This window comes from Aythya marila (assembly GCF_965140915.1).
Source record: "Aythya marila genome assembly, chromosome: 4".
NCBI classification, from domain to species: domain Eukaryota; kingdom Metazoa; phylum Chordata; class Aves; order Anseriformes; family Anatidae; genus Aythya; species Aythya marila.
The window spans coordinates 58624515-58644899 of record NC_139045.1 but is presented as its reverse complement, the minus strand read 5'-3'; the positions used below and the strand labels follow the sequence as shown (position 1 = coordinate 58644899).

At 39.4% G+C, this 20385-nt stretch overlaps 1 protein-coding gene across 3 annotated transcripts in view; it reads right to left on the bottom strand.

Annotated features, from left to right (window-relative positions):
* Positions 1-2608: 2608 nt before the first annotated feature.
* Positions 2609-20385, bottom strand: part of PPARGC1A (PPARG coactivator 1 alpha) — a 359973-nt gene continuing 342196 nt past the window's right edge. For all 3 annotated transcript variants that reach the window (XM_082758920.1, XM_082758921.1, XM_082758922.1), the window contains exons 8-13: positions 18782-19694; positions 18119-18223; positions 17864-17984; positions 8785-8906; positions 8279-8430; positions 2609-5362 (exon numbers count right to left, since the gene is read on the bottom strand). In XM_082758920.1, coding sequence (XP_082615046.1) covers positions 5259-5362; positions 8279-8430; positions 8785-8906; positions 17864-17984; positions 18119-18223; positions 18782-19694 — 1517 coding nt within the window. In that variant the 3' untranslated portion in view covers positions 2609-5258. The remainder of the gene's footprint in view (positions 5363-8278; positions 8431-8784; positions 8907-17863; positions 17985-18118; positions 18224-18781; positions 19695-20385) is intronic.

The window sequence follows — 20385 nt, the reverse complement described above, 5'->3', positions numbered from 1 at the left end:
CTTTGCAAAAATATGAAATGAATAAACAAATCAAATTAAAAGCTGAAAAATATCAGGCTGAATTCATGCCTTGTGTAACTGCAGGAACATTGATGAAGTGCATCAGGAATAGATGTAACCCACTTCATTTTGAGCATTAATTTGATCAGAACAGTGAGGAAACAACACAAATCCCATCTAGAAAAGAACTTCACTCTGAAAGAACTGTGAGCACCAAGCATAAGATTTCTGATCTGTAAATGGTAAAAATGCAAAATGTAAGCACCACAGCTTCTCCTCCCTGCTGTGGGAGTTAGTGAAGCTCATGTGAGTGCATGACAGATTTACTCCTTTTGTAGTCTTTGAGGAAGAGGAAGTTAAGAGAACATGGGGAAGAAAATGCAATGGAGGGGACAGGAAGAGCAGTGGGGAATGTTTAGGGTCAGTAGTAAATCATGGTGAGGAAGAGCCTGCTCTGCCCAAAGGCGCCTTGCCCCCAGCCCTCATGCTCCAACGCAAAGGGCTGGTTTCATCAAGACCACAGTTGAGAGTTTCATGGCATGCTTTGCAAGTGAAAAGTATAGAGTATAAAATGAACAGCAAGGTTACGAACAGAGATGAGGTGGAGGCTAGTCAGAAAGGCAATTTTTAGAAATGAATTTAGCAGTTTCAAAACCTAGAGGAAACTACTCTAGATAAAGACTACCAGCTGCATAGGCTTTGCTAGCTCACATCATGCTGCAGATACCCTCCGTAGCACACTGTCAAGGTGGGGATACTCGTGGCCCAAGTACAGCAGGGTCAGCTCTCTCCTAGTGCTGTGTTGATTTAAAAGGCCTACACGGAAGGCCGACAGTGGTATTTTGGCTACCTGTGAATAAGCCTGTGCAAAACTGACAAAAACAATTCCCCTGCCTTTTTATCCACATGTAAATGAAAGGACTGTGAATACCGTTTGTGCCGCTCCACAGAGCTGCTGCCAGCCCAGTGACAATGGCGGCGTGGAAGGCCGCCATGCCGCATGCTGTCCTGTCCAGGAAGGGTGCCCAACCTGTCTGATCCTCCTAGCCCGTCTGCTGAGACAGAGGTGCTGATGAATGTCATGATGGCATTTTTTCTTAGCAAAGGTACTTAACTTTTCAGAATGGAAGACACCAGCCATGTTGGACTTGTCAGCCCCTGACAGCACAGGTTGGACCCAAACATGGCCATGCAGAAACACCCTTGCGTTCCCCACCCTCTGGTAACTCGAGCCAGTAACTCTTAACACACCACTGAGCATTTTTCAAAAGTTTTCCCACAAAGTTTCTGTTAGCCCCTCAACAGCCTCAAGTACTTGTGGCCAAAAGGCAGGCAGCACCTTTCTAATATTAAATTATTAAAACTAGTGGGTCCATCCCCTGCCCAAAGTGCAGTAATGTGGGCATGACCTGGGCTATTTGAAATCAACTGTGACCATTAGGAAGAGTAATGGAAAACCCAGTCCATGACCAATCGCAGGGGGGACTTTCACTTTTGATAAAAAAGAGAAACAGAAGTGGATTTGAAACATTCGTTTCCCTTTATTTGCTCAGTGAGGCTGATGTGTACTGCACATTAAAAAAAAAAAATCACAGGAATTTTCATACAATGAATTAAACCACAAAATTACATGTAGAATTGGCAGGTGGAAAATAGCCCAGCATGGGCTTAACTAATAGCTCACTTTCCCTGTTCAGCATAGTCCAACCAATAGCTTTACATGTTCACCTACTGTACAAATTTTACAGTAGCTCCATCAGGTCAGTGGTTCACATTATTGAAAATGTCTGTCACATAGGTACAAATTTAGAATCATCACATCATATTACATGGCTATTCTAGGTCAGTATAGATCAGATCTTATACTACAGTGATTGAAGTTCTCATTACAGCCATCAAAAAGGACACATAATCATTACCTACTGTAAGCTTACATCTTAAGGGATCAGAAGAAGGTGTGTGTTTTCTTTTTCTTTTCTTTTTTCCTTTTTTTTTTTTTTTTTCAACTGACCCAAGTATTATACCCCAGAGGCACAAACTTTCTTCTTGATGCTGCTTTTGGTGATGGCAGCCCAACTGCTTTTCAGAGCAGTTCAGCACAGATATTTTTCCTCAATTTAAGGCTCCCTCTGTTTGGATTTGGATCATTTTACCTTATGTAGGAATTACTTTGTTATAGCTCCAGAAAAGACCATAGTTTCTAAGTACCAGTTCTGTTACCTGTATTGCAGATGTGGTACTTACCACAGCATGAAAGCAACAGTACAATCTTCATCTAAAAGACATACAGAGCTATGCTGCAATTTGCCTCCAGTGACAATGTGGCACATGTGCTAATTTGAAATGTTCTGGGGTGGGAGAGAAAAGGAAACACTGAGTTTATATTTTGATGGGTTACCTACTACAGTGTCTACAAAGGATACAAATAGCTTTATTCAGCAATCTTAGCTCTACATTAATTTCGTATGTAATCTGTAAATCCACAGAGGAAAGCCATCTTCAAGATAAGAATGCTTGCCAGGCCAGTGAAAAAAAAAAATTGACTCATGACATTATGCCTGCTTGATGGAAAATAAACAGCCCACCCCCTCCTCCCACCCCAAAAAATCCCCACCAATTTATTCATGTCAGCAATGTAGGGCAAAAGAGAATGTATTTTAAATTTAATCACATAAATTTAAAGGCAAAATAGGTAATGCGTCTGGTCCTTGAACACATAATATGATATACTAAATATTGATTTCTTAAAAATAATTTATTGCTTTTAATATTTTTCTTTACAACAGAAGATACTCAAAATCCAGAAAGGAAAATTGTAAACTTTTAGTTTGGCATTCACACAAAGTTAAAATACCTGCATTTTTAACCTACAGAGCAACAACGAGAATTATGCAGATTAAAGAATGTTACAGTTGTAACACAGAACCTCTGAAAAAGTTCTTTTCTTTTTTTCTTTTTTCTTTTTTTATTGCTATCTATCTACTGAGAAATAAGAAGCCAAAAAATCAAGCAAGCATCCGACAGGATAGACAGTGGAATCTCTCAGAACACAATATGCTGGTGATAAAATGAATGCAGCCATCAAAATCAACTGCACTGGCATGGGGGTGGAATCAGTTTTCTAAGATTGGGAGTGGGAAAGGAGATTAAATAGTTAGGTGTGCCATACCTTTAAGAGGAGTCATGAATGCCAAACAGTAATAGAATACCAAATCTATACATTCGCAAGCAAATTCCAAACTTTGCTGATTCAGTCTAGAGACTCCAAGTTCAGATGAAATTCTGATGCTCAGAATAGTAGTAGTTTACTGTTGTGTTTTCTTTTTTTTTCTTTCCTGAAGTTTATATTTAATTTAGCAGAAGCAATGTCATCAGCAACAATGTCATGGGCACATCTGAGGCCATGCTAGTGCATAGTAAAAAAAGAAGAAGAAAAAAAAAACAACAACAACAAAAAACCACTGCTTCTGCAAAAGCTGAATTTCCAAACAAAGCACTTACTCCAAACTGACAACCGTCATGCATCCTAGGTATAAAATTTCCACTGGCCTTTTATTATTTTAGTCATCTCATAATTTATAATAAATAGGATAATCTTAACTGATAAATATGTCTCTTTAGTAAACAAAGGAATGAAGGATCAGTATTTATACAGGATGCATAACTGTAAAAAATATAGATAAATACCATCATTAAACTCTGCCAATGAAAAGATTACTGGCTTCAACAACAGTGTTTAGACACAGAATTACTGTAAAAATCATACTGTACTTAGTACCTCAGCATATTTTTATCAAATTAAAATCACAAAAATTAAAACAAAATAGCATTTTAAAAAGATTTTTGACCTCTAGTTCCAAAACTACTGTTGATACATAAAATAAAAACATTTCTTAATGATTACCCATTTGAGAGACTTTACATAAAATTATGGTATCTCCTAGAAAAATTTAGATGAGAAAATTTCATTTCCCTAACAAATTCAGTGTATAAAACTGCAAAAGAAAATCAAGCCATGAGAAAAATGTGGAAAAATACTGCAGAAGTGGTTAATACCTTTTGGGCTAGGATAAGTGGTGACAAAGTTCTTACATAAGCTCACCAAAGGAGGGATGAATGTGTGTAAAGCATTTTTGCACTCAGACACACACACACGCGCACACCCTCACCCACACGCTTTTCTCTCTTTTTTTTTTTACAATCAAATATATATAAGCGTTAAGTTCAGCTTTCTACATATGTTAGTGTACAATAATTGTTTCACCTCATATAATTACATTTGAGTATTCTTGATTAAGAAAAATTCAGCAGTTTTTGAAAAGAAGGCTGCATTTACAGTGCATAGCTGTAACAAAAAAAAACATTGTCATACAGTATGTACATAAATAAAAATACTCCATTTAACATCTGTAAATACTCAACTGCTTTAGAGAATGTAGCAAATAAACTATCTGTGCACACACCCAGATAGTTATATCCAACTCTCATTAATAATGTAACACCACGTCCACTCATTAGAATAAATCGCTGAACAAGCTGCACATTTGACCATTAACAAGGCTTTGAAAACTTTGCTGTGGAAGATCAACGTTGTAGACATTTACATGGGTGTCAGAATTAAAAGATGAAACTTCAAAATGTTAGGGAAGCTTTAGCCTTTCATTTTCTCTTCTGCAAGAAAAAAAAAAAAAAAGAAAGAAAAAAAAAAAAACAGAAAAGAGAAGAAAAATCTTAAAACAAAACTAAAACACATTGCAGACTTCTGGGACCTGTGGTTTCTTCTGGATTGTCATATTATCACTGTGTTGTGAGAAGAAGCTTCATTTTAAAAAAAAATGCAGTGTCTGATTCTCAGACATCAGCAGCCATAGTTCTCAAATTTGTTTTCTTTTAATTTGTTTGTGTTTTGTTAAAATGCACTATGTACACATTTTGAAGTTCTATGTTGTAAGTGTATCTCTGTGGAACTGCTGCCATGACATGTGGTTTGCCCTCGACTGCACGAGGACCGCTGGGCTCCCCCACCACCGGTCACCCGCGAAAGCAAAGCTGACACCCATGGACACGCGTGTGCTTGCTGGATAGCCATTCCGCCTCCTCACTTCTCGAGCAGCTGTGTTCATGTAAACCATGGTTTAGAACAGAGAGTGTAAAGTAGGAGAAATTCCTAAGTATGACTTTTTAATTGTCCATTATTGAAGGACGTGATGTCCGTGAGGTATTCGCCATCCCTCCGTTTTCCTCTGGTGTGATGCATGTTACCTGCGCAGGCTCCGCTGTGCCTCTTTAAGTAAACTATCAAAATCCATGGAGTCATACTTGCTTTTAGTGGAAGCAGGATCAAAATCATCTGAGTTTGAATCTGAAACCCAAAGAGATGCAAGTTTAGTTAAGAGGCATAAAGTGCTGGTGAGAGCCTACATTATTTTTTTGTATGGTAGCACGAACAAAGCACTGCAGAAACCATCTAATTGCCATTATTAGACCTTTGTGGGAACAGTATGCTTACAGCCCAGAAATGGCCATCAGAGAAGCTTTAGGTATGGACAGAGCTTTCTGATAAGTATCAAGACCTAAAAAATGTAGTACATCTCCCACACAGGGTGAGAGAACTATAAAGAGCTTCTCTAAGGACTGAACACTGCTACACTGCTATGCAGAGGTCTCTCACTAGTCTCAGAATGGTTGAGGTTGGAAAGGACCTCTGGAGATCATCAGTCCAAAACTAGTCCAGGTAATCTTGACAGGTGCTTTACCAAAAACTCCACCATGGTTTTGCAAGACGCAATACCCCTAACTTACTTCTCCCAAGAGAGGTGATAGCAGCGGCTGTGCAGAAAGCCAGCACAGGCTGCGGGGTGACACGCAAGGGACACTGCTGCTCCTGGCTGACCTGGTGCAGGGCCTAATGCATATCACTACACCTCTCTCAATCTTTCTTTTCGCTTCTGCTCTGATTGTTTTGGTTTGCTTGTTCAGCAAACCAAACAACTGAGGGCAAAGTCTCCACGCTGCTGTACAAGCAATCTCAGGTGGCATCCCCAGATCTTTGTAACATAAGTGTAACAGCAAGAATAGTGGTTCAGACCCTGTGGAATGTGTGTTTTAGGTGGGATCTATAATACCTGCTCCAGTGTTGATAGTTGTTTAGACAGACATCAGTCTGTTCCTCGAGCAGAGGAGGGATGGTACCTTTGTGGCCATATAGTTCCACTACAGCAATTATTGATGTGACTGCAAGCACTGAATTTCCTTTTGGAGTAATTCCTGCTCAACACTGGCTCTCCCTGGTACCTATGTCACAGTTCCTTTATGAGAGTGCCCTTTTCTTGCCATTTCTTGTGTTGAATTAATCAGAACTCCCCATCTACCACTATAAGACACACTGTGAATTAAATGTTCATTACAAGTTTTGTTAAGACAATATCTTCTCACTGAGGAGAGGTGTTAAACTTCTGACTACTATTTTCAAGTGTTTTCTTTCTTCTATACTCAACCCAAGGCTGATTAATTCTCTCCATCCTCATACTAGCTCATGAATTTTAAAGTTCATCCTGCCTATGTAGCTCTATCAGATACTCCGTGAAATACAGAGAATGCAGTCTGAAGTAGAGAAGCTCAAGCTGTCAGCAGGACAAAGTGAAAATACTCTGCTCAGAGATTCTCTGGGAATCCCACTCACTCTGGAAAGATCTGCCAGGGAATACTCCCAGTGATGAATAATGTTCCAAAAGGGTTTCCTTCAGACAACTTATTTTAAACCCCAGATTTTCTGAGATACAGAGACAACCCTGGCTTCCACTGCTGAAGATAAGTCAAATCAAGTCAAGACTTCAATCTGTTTTTACTGTTTTTATCAGCCTGCATTTCGACAAATGCCTTGCTACCTTTTATATTTTCAGCATCAACCTTATATCTCTTCAGTAGTCAATTGCCTTTTCTTAGCTTTACATTATCTGTTTAGCCACTGAAGTGAATTATAGCATATTCATTGTGAACAATGTGTATCATCTTTATCATTTATTCTGAAAAGACATCAATTGGTTTGAAAAAATGTATTTGTATTCACTTCCTTCATTGTACAAAGCCAAGGGCAGCAGATACAAAATTTCATTAGCACTGTGTTACAGGGTTATGCAGAGATTTTAATGACTGTGGTCATTTATTCATAAAAAACACAATATCTGATTAATATAGATTCAACGGCAAATTGTCCCTTGCTATTTTATTCAGAAAAGAGCACCCCCCACACTTTTAGACTATTTATATAGGTATCAGGACAGCTTTAACATTTAATGAACACTTTACAAGGTAATTAAATAAGAGGTAAGTTTACAATACAATTTCACAGAGGATGTTTTGGAAGTCTGAGTGGTCTCTTTATGCACATACATAACAACAGTATTCCTCTAAGACTCTGAACACCTCCAAATATCCTTTCAAGGGGAAGTATCACACACAGAACATAGGGCAGAACCACACATTTAAGCCCAAACAGAACTGGGGGAGATGCAGGTGAGTTATCACTGTTGGTGTGCACATTTGGGACTGGAGATTAGTGTGCACACTGTCCCCCATCAGTGGGACACCAAACACCAGGGCTTGGCTTTTTGCCAAGCTCTCCACTGGCTGGACCCTCTCACGTCATGACTGGAAGTCACTGAAAAGAGACACATTCATAGACAGATGGTTATGGAGAATGTGGGAGCCACCAGTTGAGACCTGTGTCCTTTGCTATACTATGGGTCAAACTTGGTCATGAACCCTTCTAGCTTTCAAACCTAATCAACTATGAACCACATTTAAGGAGTGTCTCTGGCAAGTTCTACAGCACAATTCACAGCAAAGTTAAGAATCATAGCGATTTTTTGGGGAGATGAGGCATCTACTTGATGCTGTTTAGGGGTCATTTAAATAAATCAAGAATTAGACCCAAGAAGCCATTGTTCAGCAAAGGATAATAAACCAGCAAGTTTCTGCAGTGTTATCATTTCAGCATGGCAATGTACTATTGAATACTGGGCATTTGTTTTTATAATGATGGAAATGAGCTTAAAAAAATATTTCACAGTCTGAAATATCTGGAAAAAGTCAACTCAATGTAGAGTTCAGATTAGTAAACTTTTAAACTTCTTGCAGCAAGCAAAAAAAAACATCTTTTTTAAACTCCTCACACCATTTAAATACAAGCAGCAAACAAAAACCAAGCAAACCTTAATTTCTCCTGAAGTATGAGGTACCAGTTACGTACTTTAATTCACTAGAACAAAATACCTACCTAGGTCTGCATAGTTAGACTTGCAAAATTGCTTGCGTCCACAAAAGTACAGCTCAAAGTCAGGTTCATTTGACCTGCGTAAAGTGTATCCATTCTCAAGAGCAGCAAAGGCATCACAAGTGTAGCGGTAGGTGATGAAACCATAGCTGTCTCTGTAATTGAAAAATACAGTTGTGAAGGAAAGCTAAGAAGAGTTAACACACATTAGCGTAACCCCTTCCTGAAAGCAAGAACTTGCAGGAGATCCAGCAATGGAAATGCCAGAAGTACAACATCCATTTATCAGCATGATTGTCCTGTCAGGCAGCTAAATACTTATTTCTGGGACAGGAAATCTCAACTAGCAAGATTAATAAATAAGGATGAAAGAAAATAAATAAGGTTTTGAACTCAGCATGTCATCTGTCACAGTACTTACATTGGTAACTCCCATACCAGTAATCTCACTGCCATAATTTTTTACATATGGCAGCTCCCAAACAAGAAGTAATCTCAAAAGTTCTCACCCATCATCCTGCAAATTTACTGTGCACTCCTCGATTTCACCAAAAACTTCAAACCGGTCCCTCAGTTCTGTTCGGGTTGTGTCAGGTCTGATTTTACTCACATAAATCACACGACGTTCTTCCTGTTGATAAAGAGCAACAGGGAACATATATTTTTACCGAATGTGTAATACAGATGAACTTACACATACATACATATACACACACGGATGTGAAAAGGATGCATAATTATAGTAGAAGTCACTTGTGGAAGACCTACTGCATCTTGCTAGTGAGTGAAATAGTTCTCTCCTGGAAAGCATTTGAAGTATTTAAATGATGCCAGCTTTGCCAGGTGACATACTCCTGGAAGGTTTTGCTGTGTTCTGCTACACACTGATAGACCCTTCTTATCCTATTGCATCTTCTTCCCTCCCAGTCTTCTCACCACTTGCCCTTTAAGACTGCAAACTTCAGAACCAGGGACTCCCCTTCTCTTGCAATATGTACAACAATGGGCAAAAGCCATCTTAGTTGTGGAGTACTATGAAGTAACACAGTAACTGCATAAATGTACCATGAACATTGACAAAATGGGTTATAAACGTAACATTATAAGTTCATATGACTCATTAGCTGACTCATCCTGCAATTGGCAGTTCCATCACAATCCGTACCTTAAATAGAGGGAACACTGCTAGGAGTCCAGAGGATGACTTTTATTAAAATAAATACTGTGGAGAAGGGAGAAAAATAATATAATATGTGTCCTGTGGCCACCATTACCTTTCTTAGGAAAAAGAACCTGACTGAATTCCCTGTTTTTACAGCTTTTCCTGTTCCTTTGCATATTCCTTTGACACTTGGAGCAAAACAACACAGATATTTTCAAAACAATCAAGTTGTGGTCATATCATTCCTTCCTGAGTGAAAATGCTCAGCAGAATGACAGAGAGACTAGGAAACCCTGGAAAAGTTGCTTTGTGAATATTTGGATTAGCACTTTACCAAGGCCAAAGCCATTCAGTGAGTTCAAGAAAAGAAAAAAAAAAAAAAAAAGGCAAAAGGAGATCTTCAAACCACTGACCTTAAGGTAATCGGGGCAAATAAGAATTGGCTACAGATGGGCTGGGTGTTCAGCCCTCCAGTCTCTGATTGCCTCTGGCCTGAAGAACCCTGTCCCTGTTGGCCTCCTGCTCATTCCCTGCACTCACCCACACATTTGTCCCCTAAGTTGTTCCACCACCAAATTCTCAGCTGGTGTAAAGCTGTCAGTTAGTGGAGCAATGTCAGTTTAAACCATCAACTCAGGCACCTGAGACTTGCATAGAATTTAGGTGCCAAATTCCAAAGGAGCTATACTGACTGCTGAGAATTCAGGACTATCTTAACCTGGAGGTGCCTAAAGGCTAATGGCACCTCAACTCTGCAATGCTAAAGGCTCTAGGGACCTAAATATAGACTTGCATTCCTGCTCAGTAACATCCTGGCCTGAAGAGAAAGGTAGCTTGCAGTCTTACAGTTCAGATATAGCACAAAATGTATGTTTTCCAAGAGTCCCCACAGAGGCATAAGGTACCAGTCATTCTTGGGAGACAGTCAATAGTCACACCTTAGACTGCAAGACTGAGGTCAGACCAAAATACATGTGGAAACACATATAGTCCTGATGCCTCTTCTTTACTTGTCCAAGCACATATTTGAGATAAAGGGACCATCAGAACTGTTGTTATGGGCATATGAAACCTTGGCTCCCTGTTCCCAGGACAGCACTCTGCTCCCAGAACCTGTTTAATGCATGTTTAATGCAAAATAAATAAATTCCTGCAGTTGGAAGATGAAACTAATATACCTTCCTCCCAAGAGAAACTCCTCCCTAGCATACCAAGTCAACTATTTTTGCTTACTCTTTTCTTGGCCCCACAAATCTTAGGGGCCTGAATCCAGTCCATCTAAGCTCCTGTGAAACGAAAGATAAAAGATCAAAGCCCTAGCAAACAGATCCAAGAATCAAATGCATTCACTTCTTGGACAAAAGCCCTACCCACTAAAGTATAGCACAAAAAGTGTCCACTGCAACCACCTAGGTCCGTTATAGCTCCTTGGTCAGCCCAGTGGAGACCCTGACTGCTCTACCAAAGTACGTATATGCTCTCCTTAACCAATGTGATCAGGGAAGTATCAGATTTAGGTGCTTGAAACTACTACTTTTATTGAATATACAAGGAACCAAGGTGACAGGCTTAATACTCCTCAATCACCCTGCTGGGACAGACACTTCTTTTAAAATGCTATGCCCTCTAAAGTTCATGGTCTAAAAGCTGCTCTTGCTCTTTGCCATTGCACTACAGCCTGGAAAAGCTAGCACGGCTAAAAGAAGGGCAAGTGTACTCACAGGTGGCCGTAAATTTATGAAGGAGGGGTACTTTACAGACAGCTGCTGCTTTTTAGCTCTGTCTGTACCCTGTCCCAGTCCAGAGCCCTGACTCTCCTGACGGGAGAATGAATGAGGGAATGCAGACAGCACGCAACAGAAATCTGCATTTCTTCCATTTTCCCCATTCTAATTCTGCTTAGTTTCAGTATGGTTGGGTGCCATAAACTTCAAAACCAGGAAAATCTGCATATGCACAGTAATTACTTTTTCAGACTGTTTTACCAAATCAAGGATTTAACCGCATTGAAACACTTGATAAGAAACAATTCCATTGATACTTGCTATTGAACCTAAATGACTGACCAGATGGAGCAGAACATAACATAGCAGACTGTCTAATATACTTTAGCTGAGATAATACATCTCAACTGAAAAAACATAATGTTTCACTCACTGACATGGAGATTGTTATATTACAGTGTGATGGAAATAACTATTGCACGCTCTTCCATAAGACTGTGCATGCCTGTGCAATTTTTCCTTCTTTTATCCCTCTAATAACTTTTATATATCTAATATCCCTTTAAGACAACTGTAATAAAACAAAAGTGAACAATTAAAAAAAAAGCCTGTTAAACTATCATTAAGGGAATAAGTTAAACCTGCAAAATTAAGGAAATTCAAATTTAAAGCTGAAATGCACCATATGTCCTCCAGTGTGCACACATGAGGAGATGTTCATTCAAGTATTTTTTTAAGCAGAGAGCGATGATGGTATAAGATATTAGAGAACACAGGCTCTGTACAGCACTGTCTTTGTCTTGGTTAATTTCAGTTTATTTAAAGCAATTATGAAAAAAAGTGTATTTGTATTCACAGAGACACCTGACTTTTATTCTCATTAATAATAAGAGCTATAGAAGCCTAACAAGATTACAACATACCTCTAAATGTTAAAGACCTTTATTTTATCGTAAGTTACATGTATACGTCTGTATGTGCATATTAAGTATGCTTTTTACTGCACTTGTTAGAGGAGATGATATACGACTTGGGAACCTAGAGGACTGCAGAGAAAAGCTTTTGTTATCAATTTAATGTGGGCAGAGGGAACCCGCAGGAAACTCCACATGATAGCATTTGTATTTCCCTCCCAAAAATGCAGATGATTTACTTTGCGACATAAGCTTTAAGCATATGTAGTTCCTGCAGTACCTGCTTTGCCAGGTAAACAAAGGAAAAAAAAAGAGCCTGGCCAGCTTCCCCAAGCCCAATATCTGTCTTCTTCTGCTCTATCTAAAGCTCCTTCTTCTTAATTTTGCTCTTTCTTCCTGGCAGTAAGAACACTTGAATAGTCAGATGTGGCAGACAGTCTCAGACTGAAAAGCAGTGTTTCAAGTCTCAAATGAAAATACTAAAGCATTAGCATGCCTAAACTGGAGAAAATACCAGGATATAGTAGTTTTAAGGATACAAACCCCTCAAAACATTCTCTGATGCTAAGGATTTTTTTGTCTTGCAAAAGGTTCCTCCAAAATTCTATTTTATTTTCCCTTCCTCATGCTTCATCTTTACTTTCACAAAAGCCCAGACTAATAGACGTTATTAGTATTCACGTGTTATTTATACCAGGCTTCTTCACCCAACATTTGTTTCCTTTGCATGCCTCTCCTCGCCGCACCCTGGGATGCTGCTAAGCCGGCTCTGTGGAAAGTGCAGGCAACCACTCCAGAGGTGACACCACACTGTGCTGCTGTCCTCATTCTCCCTGCCACCTTTTGTCTGCACATTTCTGGTGCATACCTAGTTTCCCAAGAGCCAGATAATGCTCTGTGTGAAGCTGAGAGAAAAAAATCAGGGGTTATTTTGAAGCTGAGGTCTGCCACAGGCTTGTCAAAGGCTCTGCTGCTTCCTCCAGCATGAGTGCCTGGCTGGGTGTAAGCCCCCTGCCCGTGTTGCCTTCCATGCCCGGTGCCTCATCTCCTCGTTCAGTACAAAGCAATGAAGATGTTCATCCTTATAGCTGGAGGTCAAAAACATTTTCAAAGTGCAATGGGAGTGGGCAGAGTTTAAAAAAGAAATGCTATGAATGGAAGAGCCAGTAAAACTTTAGATTTTGACATGCTAAGAAGAAAAAATTGCTTTAGATTCTGTATTAAAGAAGAATTGAGGACTATGTATGACCTGTGTACAAGTACGAATGGCAAAAGGAGGAAAAAAATTGGAAAAGGAAGAAAGAACAGTGTATGATATTCTCAAATATTGCTGTGTGGCTGAGGATTGAAAAAGTTCTGCCACTCTCCATGGTGACTGATCAAAAAATAGTGATAAATCAGTAAAACTCAAGATTTAGATAATTCATTTGATACATTTTCAGCAACTCATACAGCAAAGGTAGAATGCCTCTGATCAGAGCCATCAAGATGAGCAACGACAAAAAGATCCAAACTAAATTACCAATGTGCATTGGCTCCTTCATTAGTGGGAACTGACTCCATTAGAGGCTGAGTCTGGTTTTAGACATCAGAGAACCCAAGCACTCATTTAGGAAACCACCTTTCTCCTGCTTTCCTGTTGTAGAGCAATTTATTTTCTTTGAAACCATGTCTTTCTTTCCACTGCAGTGGCCTCACAGAGCATTTATCTTCTTGCATCTGTAGGCTCTCTGGGACAGGGACTCTTGATACTTGCCTCATGTAGGCTGTCAGCACTTAGAAATGAAAAACAGTAGTGCTAATAGGAATTTCCTACGCAGGTACAAAAGCGGATTTTGTTATACCTCCTGGCAGCAGCCAGTCCCCGCAGTAAATGAAGCTATAGGGAGGATGGGACACTAAGTCAGTAGCACAGCCATAGAGGCAGAGCAGTGCAGGTTCAACACCCCAGGCTATGCATCCATCTAACCTTCCAGCCCTGATGCACCACTTCAGTGGGGAACCAAAAACTCCTTTAACCAAAGTGCTTCAGTGCCCGAGGAGCACTCTGGGTGTGCTCCACCAGCCTTGCAGCTCTGCCATGCTTTCAGGCTCACTGAGCTCTGCTCCCAGTGCTCACAGACCCTACACCACTGAGCTGTTGCAGTGCTTTGGTGAGTTACAGCACTCACTGTAACCTCTCTCGAAATTGCTACTAACCCACTAACTCCACTCAAGCATTGTTGCCTGCTTGTCAGACTCCAGAATTGAAATGTGCTAACTGTATTTCTGAAGCCATGCCTTGGAAAATATTTGCTGCATGGTCTAATGAGCTGCTGCAGCAAAAGCCTGCATACCTCGGAAATTTCGTGGGGTGTATAGGAAGAAAAAAAGCAGTCCTCAGTCTTCTTGGCAAATCACTGTGATCTGCCTTGGCTACGGGTTGGATCCCAATTTCTACAAAGCCCTGAGTAGCCTGTCCTGTCCCACAGTTGTTTCTGGAGTTTCGTGATGAATAAATGTGTCTCTGCTATGACCTGGTTAGTGAGTCTTGGTGGCAAACCGGCCTTCTCTTCAGTGAGTACCCGTTCCAAAATGAAATGGGGACCCAGTGAAACAAGTGATGCCAACATCAAACTAAATTATGCTAAAATCTGTTTCATTAGCATCACGATCAAAAATATAAATAAATGAATGACAAAAATATTCTGACTTTCTAACTCAGAAATGACTTGCGACATATTGAAGAAATGACATATTTTTCAGGTGCAACTGCCCAAAGTTAAGACCCTAATCCACAGAAAAGACACTGAATCTCCAGTCACGGGGGAAGGGAAGATAGAGAAGAAAAGAAAGAAAAGTACCACAGAACCTCTTGAAGTCATATAGCTGCAAGTCCAGATATGACTTCAGGAATCCATATAGGGAAATGCTAGCCCAGGCTTTCAGCTGATCTGAAGCAACTGCAGCAAATGTGTTGTGTGCACGACTGAACGGGCAGCCATTTAAACACGCCTTTGCCTGGTAGCATGAACACACGCTTCTAAAACAAGCCTCTCCAGCAGTCTGCCAACATGCCTTCGCATCTGCCAAAATACAAGCTGCTTGCACAATCAGAGGGCACTGCTACACATATGGTTTTGACAGATTAAAATATGTGATTTTTTTTTTCTCATTTCTTTTTCCTCAGTTTCACACTCTTGTTGTCACATTGAGACTAATTCTAGATATTGAACCAATAAGACCTGATGGCTTCTAGTTCAGTCATGATTTCTGTTCCCTTCGCTTTGTGCATCTTTTCTACAACTAACTCCTGAGATCTTAGCATGGTGCTTCTCATGAAGAAAAGCCACCTTCCCATTTGTAACAACACCTGAGGCATTAGTACTGACCAAACCTTGGGGTGCTCTGTTAACACTGTTTGGAGGTATGTGGTCTTGTTCTTGCAGCATAAGGATGAACTAGAAAGAAAGGAAAAAAATCTCCAATGCAGAATTTATGGAAATCTGAACTTATCAAACTGTAGAAAGAGTTCAAGGAAAGAGAGAAGGGTTTCTTGCAGCTGAACAGTAAATGAGATGAACACCTCAAGAAAGAAAAGAGTGGCACAGAGGAGACCCATAACCAAAAGCAGTAAGAAAGGGGACAGAGAATGCTGGACAAAAATAGCACCTTTGTTAAATTAGTACACATTTTATCACTGATTTCATAGGATCTAGTCTTCCTTTTCTCTGATGTCTCCTAACCAACATTGATTTGCACAGGGAATAAACTGGCATTATTCAATACAGATTTTTAAAGTAAAAGTGCTGATAGACTTTGGAGAAAGGAGTTAGTACAACTTCATCTACATCTCATGCAGCTCTTACACAGGTGACTGGATTTCAAGTTTTTTTCTGTTCTATTTATTGATATTTTATAAATATATGATTTGCCACCCCATTAGACCATTTCAGTTCTAATTTATTTATGTTTATTAATACACAATTTCATTAATGAAGTTAATTAACATGACAATGCTCACTTTAGAAGAGAAAATAAATTCATCCTTGGTTTAGAAGAGCCTAAAATTCTTAACATAGAGGAAGTTATGGTGCAGCCTAACTATAGCTTTTAAAGTTTCTTTTCTTTCCTACCTTTTTCTTGATTAGCTAATAGCCAAAAATTTGCTGTTTTAAACTAAATCAAATTTTCTACTTTTCAGCAGGATTCAGGTTTATTTATGCCAGTAAGGTATAGTAATTGAAAAGTAGTAAGATACATGCATGACAGAGGTCTACTTGAATATCTAATTTGTCTTAGATTTAAGAGAGAACAGCCAGTGTAAGTTACTATTGCTGGGAGTTAGTGTTCATCTCTAAGCAGATGGAAACTAGATATTTTAAAACTAACAGCAACAATTGACTTAAATATAGCCCTTTCTGAAGCCATGCAAAATCCTTCCATTGCCTTCCCTGAGTTTTAGATCAGAACATGTTATGGCGCTATATTTCATGCTTTACAAAATACAGGTATCGAACACATTTTGTGGATAGGACACCTGATGCAGAGAAAAGCGAAATCATTTGATCAAGCGCACTAAGAACAATGGTAGCAGAGACAAAACTCACAAACTAAAGGTGCCTATTCCCTCCCTGAACTTCTTGTTGCCATAGACTACACAAGTCTCTGTCAACCTCTGTGCACTCCCAGGTCTGTTGGTGTATTTGGAGAAATGCTGCAGAGTGTGTGACATATCACCTTTTTACTACAAAGTCCACTAAAGGCACTGGGAAGAGACTATTCATTTTGGTGAGCTTTGGACAGAATACTAAGAAGAAATGTGGGAACAAAGATGAAGTATCCCAGTCTGCACCAGTTCATGGAGGAGTAAGAGGATGGCCAGAGCAGCAGTAAAGGGAGCCCACCAGAAGGGCTTAACAAGGGGAATTCAGACTTACAGCAGCTCCCAATTTATCAAACCCATCATGCAGTTGCCAATAGGGAACTAAAAAGGGGCAAAAGCCACCTGTCCATTTAGTAGGCATTCTTCTGTCATACTGCTACAACAGCCATGGGAGTTGCTGATGCTCCCATGGGTATTTCCTTTGCCTCAGGTATTTTCAGTCATTTTGCATAGAACATTGATGAACAAAATAATTAAATAACATATATTCATTATGAAAGGGCCAGTATTAAGTGACATTTTAAAATGGTGTCACGTATTCAGACTATTTATTTTGGTAAAAATAACTTAGAAATAACTGTGTCATAGGCAGAAAAGAAAAATTAAATCGTGCCTTTGGACCTCTGTTTCAAATTCTTTTATACCCTCTGTATAGACAATTACAGCTACTACAAATGTTGAGTGATCAGTACGTAAGCTGACTGACTCTTTATATTGCTTCCACAAAGAACACAAAGAAACAGAAACTAGACATTGACTACTGACACTCTGGTAAGTGACATATAGTATAAGCTGTAGGTTCACTGATAGATCAGTATAAGGAATAGGCTGGGTCATATTTAATTCTTTGTTGTCTGGGATGAAATCTTTTTCTAGAAAATCATTTTTTTTTCCTGATGAGTAACTTGGAGAGTTGCAATTTACAAAACCTGAAAAAATTAGTAGTGTATAAGCAAAACACAAACATTATGAAAATACATATTTGCCTAAAGTTCAAAATGCTAAGAAATACACATATGCACATTTTTGTATTTTGTTTCATTATAAAGAAGAAAGAGAATAAAGTCTCAGTTCTAGCTTTAGAAATCTACAAAAAGAAATAGAAACCTATTTCAAAATGAAAGTTATCTTCACAATGCTTACAATTGCTTTTTGCCTCTGTCTCTCTCTTTGTTTGGCCCTTTCAGATTCCCGTTTTTCATACTCTTTGCGGTATTCTTCCCTCTTCAGCCTTTCATGCTGATATTCCTCATAGCTGTCATATCTAGGAAACATAACTTAGTCATTAAATCAAGCACCTGCATTTGTTAATGTAAATTTAGTAATACAATTTCTGGAATGCTTCATTATCTCTTGACAACTCCGAAAAGCAAACCAAATGTGCACTAAATGCACTACCTGGGTCTGCGACTGTACGGTGATCTGGATCGCGATCTTGCACGTAAGGGAGAACTTCTGTATGCTCGGTGTCTGCAGTGGCTGGACTCATAACAGTGACAAGATCTGCAGGAAGAAAAAACATTTACCTCTGTCATTCACTTTGAATCTATTTACACCATTTTCTCCTCAGCTACCTCTTACCTGAACTTACAATTTCTTCTATGCTACCAGTGAAAATTTCCAGTGGCAGTTTGTGATCTCCTAGTCAACTAAGGGGCCTCAAGTGATTTTGCCCCTTTCTGTAATGTTCCTTATTGAGGCTAACACAGAGCAGAGTCAGCCACTGTCAACTTCATCTGATAGGGACTGCAGTTAGATTGCCACCGGGCAGCTTGCAGATAATGGGAAAGGTTAGTTGGGTACATCTCTCACCAATTGCTCTGCCTCTGACCTGACTGGCTCCACTCAGAAAGGGTAAATTTAGCAAATTCAAAGGATAATGGCAACAAGTGTTTCTGTAGCAATCCTGTAACCTTCAGAGTTAATCAGTTCAGGGGCAATAAAAAGAGTTGCACTGGATTATTTCTTTCTTTTTTAATTTCTTTCCTTCAAGTCACTCTGTTTTTGCTGTTTTCCTTCTTACTACCTACAATAATGATATATGAATTTGCTGCACTGTACCTTGAAGAGGATCTACTACAGGGCGACCTTGATCTCGATCGGGAATATGGAGAACGGGAACAAGACCTGCGTTGAGGAAAGGACCTTGATCTAGAGCGTGTCCTTTGGGATCTTTGAGAAAATAAGGATTTGGGTGGAGACACTGAATCTCTGCATGGAGAGTTAAAAGAAGAGCAAGAAGGCGATACATCAAATAATGAATAGGCTTGTGTCCCATCCCAAGGGTAGCATAGTTTATCACTTTCATCTTCACTGTCATCAAAGAGACCATCCATTGCTAGTCCTGAATTTATAAACATAGGTAGTTTGGAAAATTGTTCATTACTGTAATCACTGTCCCTTAGTTCACTGGTCTTATCTGCTTCTTCATCAAAAACAGCTTGGCTGGGGTGACCAAAATGCTTATTCAGTTCAGCCCGAATTTCCTGGTCTTGGAGCTGTTTTCTGTTATTACTGAGGCATCCCTGCTGACTTGTCTGTAAAGTCTCTTTCTTGAAATACTGGTCTTGTTCTATAGAAGAACAAATCTGACACTGCCACCCAGGTGAAGAATCCTTAAATTCTAGTTGTCTGGAGTCCTGAAGTTCCTGGGATATTTTAATGTGTATTTCCGATTTTGAATTCACAGATTGACAGTAGTCATGGTCACCAAACAGCCGCAAACTGGGCCGTTTTGTCTTTCTCTCCTCATGTCCACTGGACGGTACTGTAGTCTTGCTAAGCTGTGCATACAGCTCAGACTGTTCTGGACCCTTCTTGATCGGGTTGTTTCCTTGAGAACCGGAAGACTCACTATAGCGGGGCTTTTTTGAAGGTGGTACAACAGTCTTGCATGATGACTTCGGCTTAGGTGAAGTCCTAAAAGGATTATCCTGGTTGGCTTTATGAGGAGGGGTTGTAGGTGGAGTTAGGCCTAAGGGAAAAAAAGAAAAAAAGAAGGAATAGAATATTTCTAAGCACACAAAGTTCATTAACAAGGCATACACATTACAATACGTTAAAAAGCAAGACCTGTTCTACGTCAACTTAATATAATACAACTATTACTGGGAGCGAGAGTATATAGAGTTTGAGACACCAAAGTTCTGTGACAACAATAGCAACAATACTAATGCATTGCCATTAATCTTCAACATTATTTCTGCCCCTCCCCTTCCTCCATGATACCCGCCTCTTTCTCTGTAGATTCTGTCAGAAAAGATCAAGAGATAAAAATCAAAAGACTTTTTTGATAAAAATCAAAAAGATTTTGACATAAAAATGAAAAGTCAAAAGACTGGCACTGTCAAAAACCTACAGAAATTAGCAGATAAAAACCTGAATAAAGGAAGTCCAAAAAAAATAAACGAGCGCTACCAAAGCAACCTCTGTGGTACACAGAACTTGAATGCAAGGAAGTACGGCAAGTCTACAACTTGACTGCAATGACTCTTTGTCTCCACAGTTCATTAACTTAGTAAACCATTGCTAATGTATGTATAATACATTCTTGTAAGCATAACTAATACATTTTGCATGAAATGTGGTTCTGCAACTGAAACCGAAGTGAACAATAGGGCTACTACAACTGTAATGAACCATTGCACTTACAACTAAATATTAGT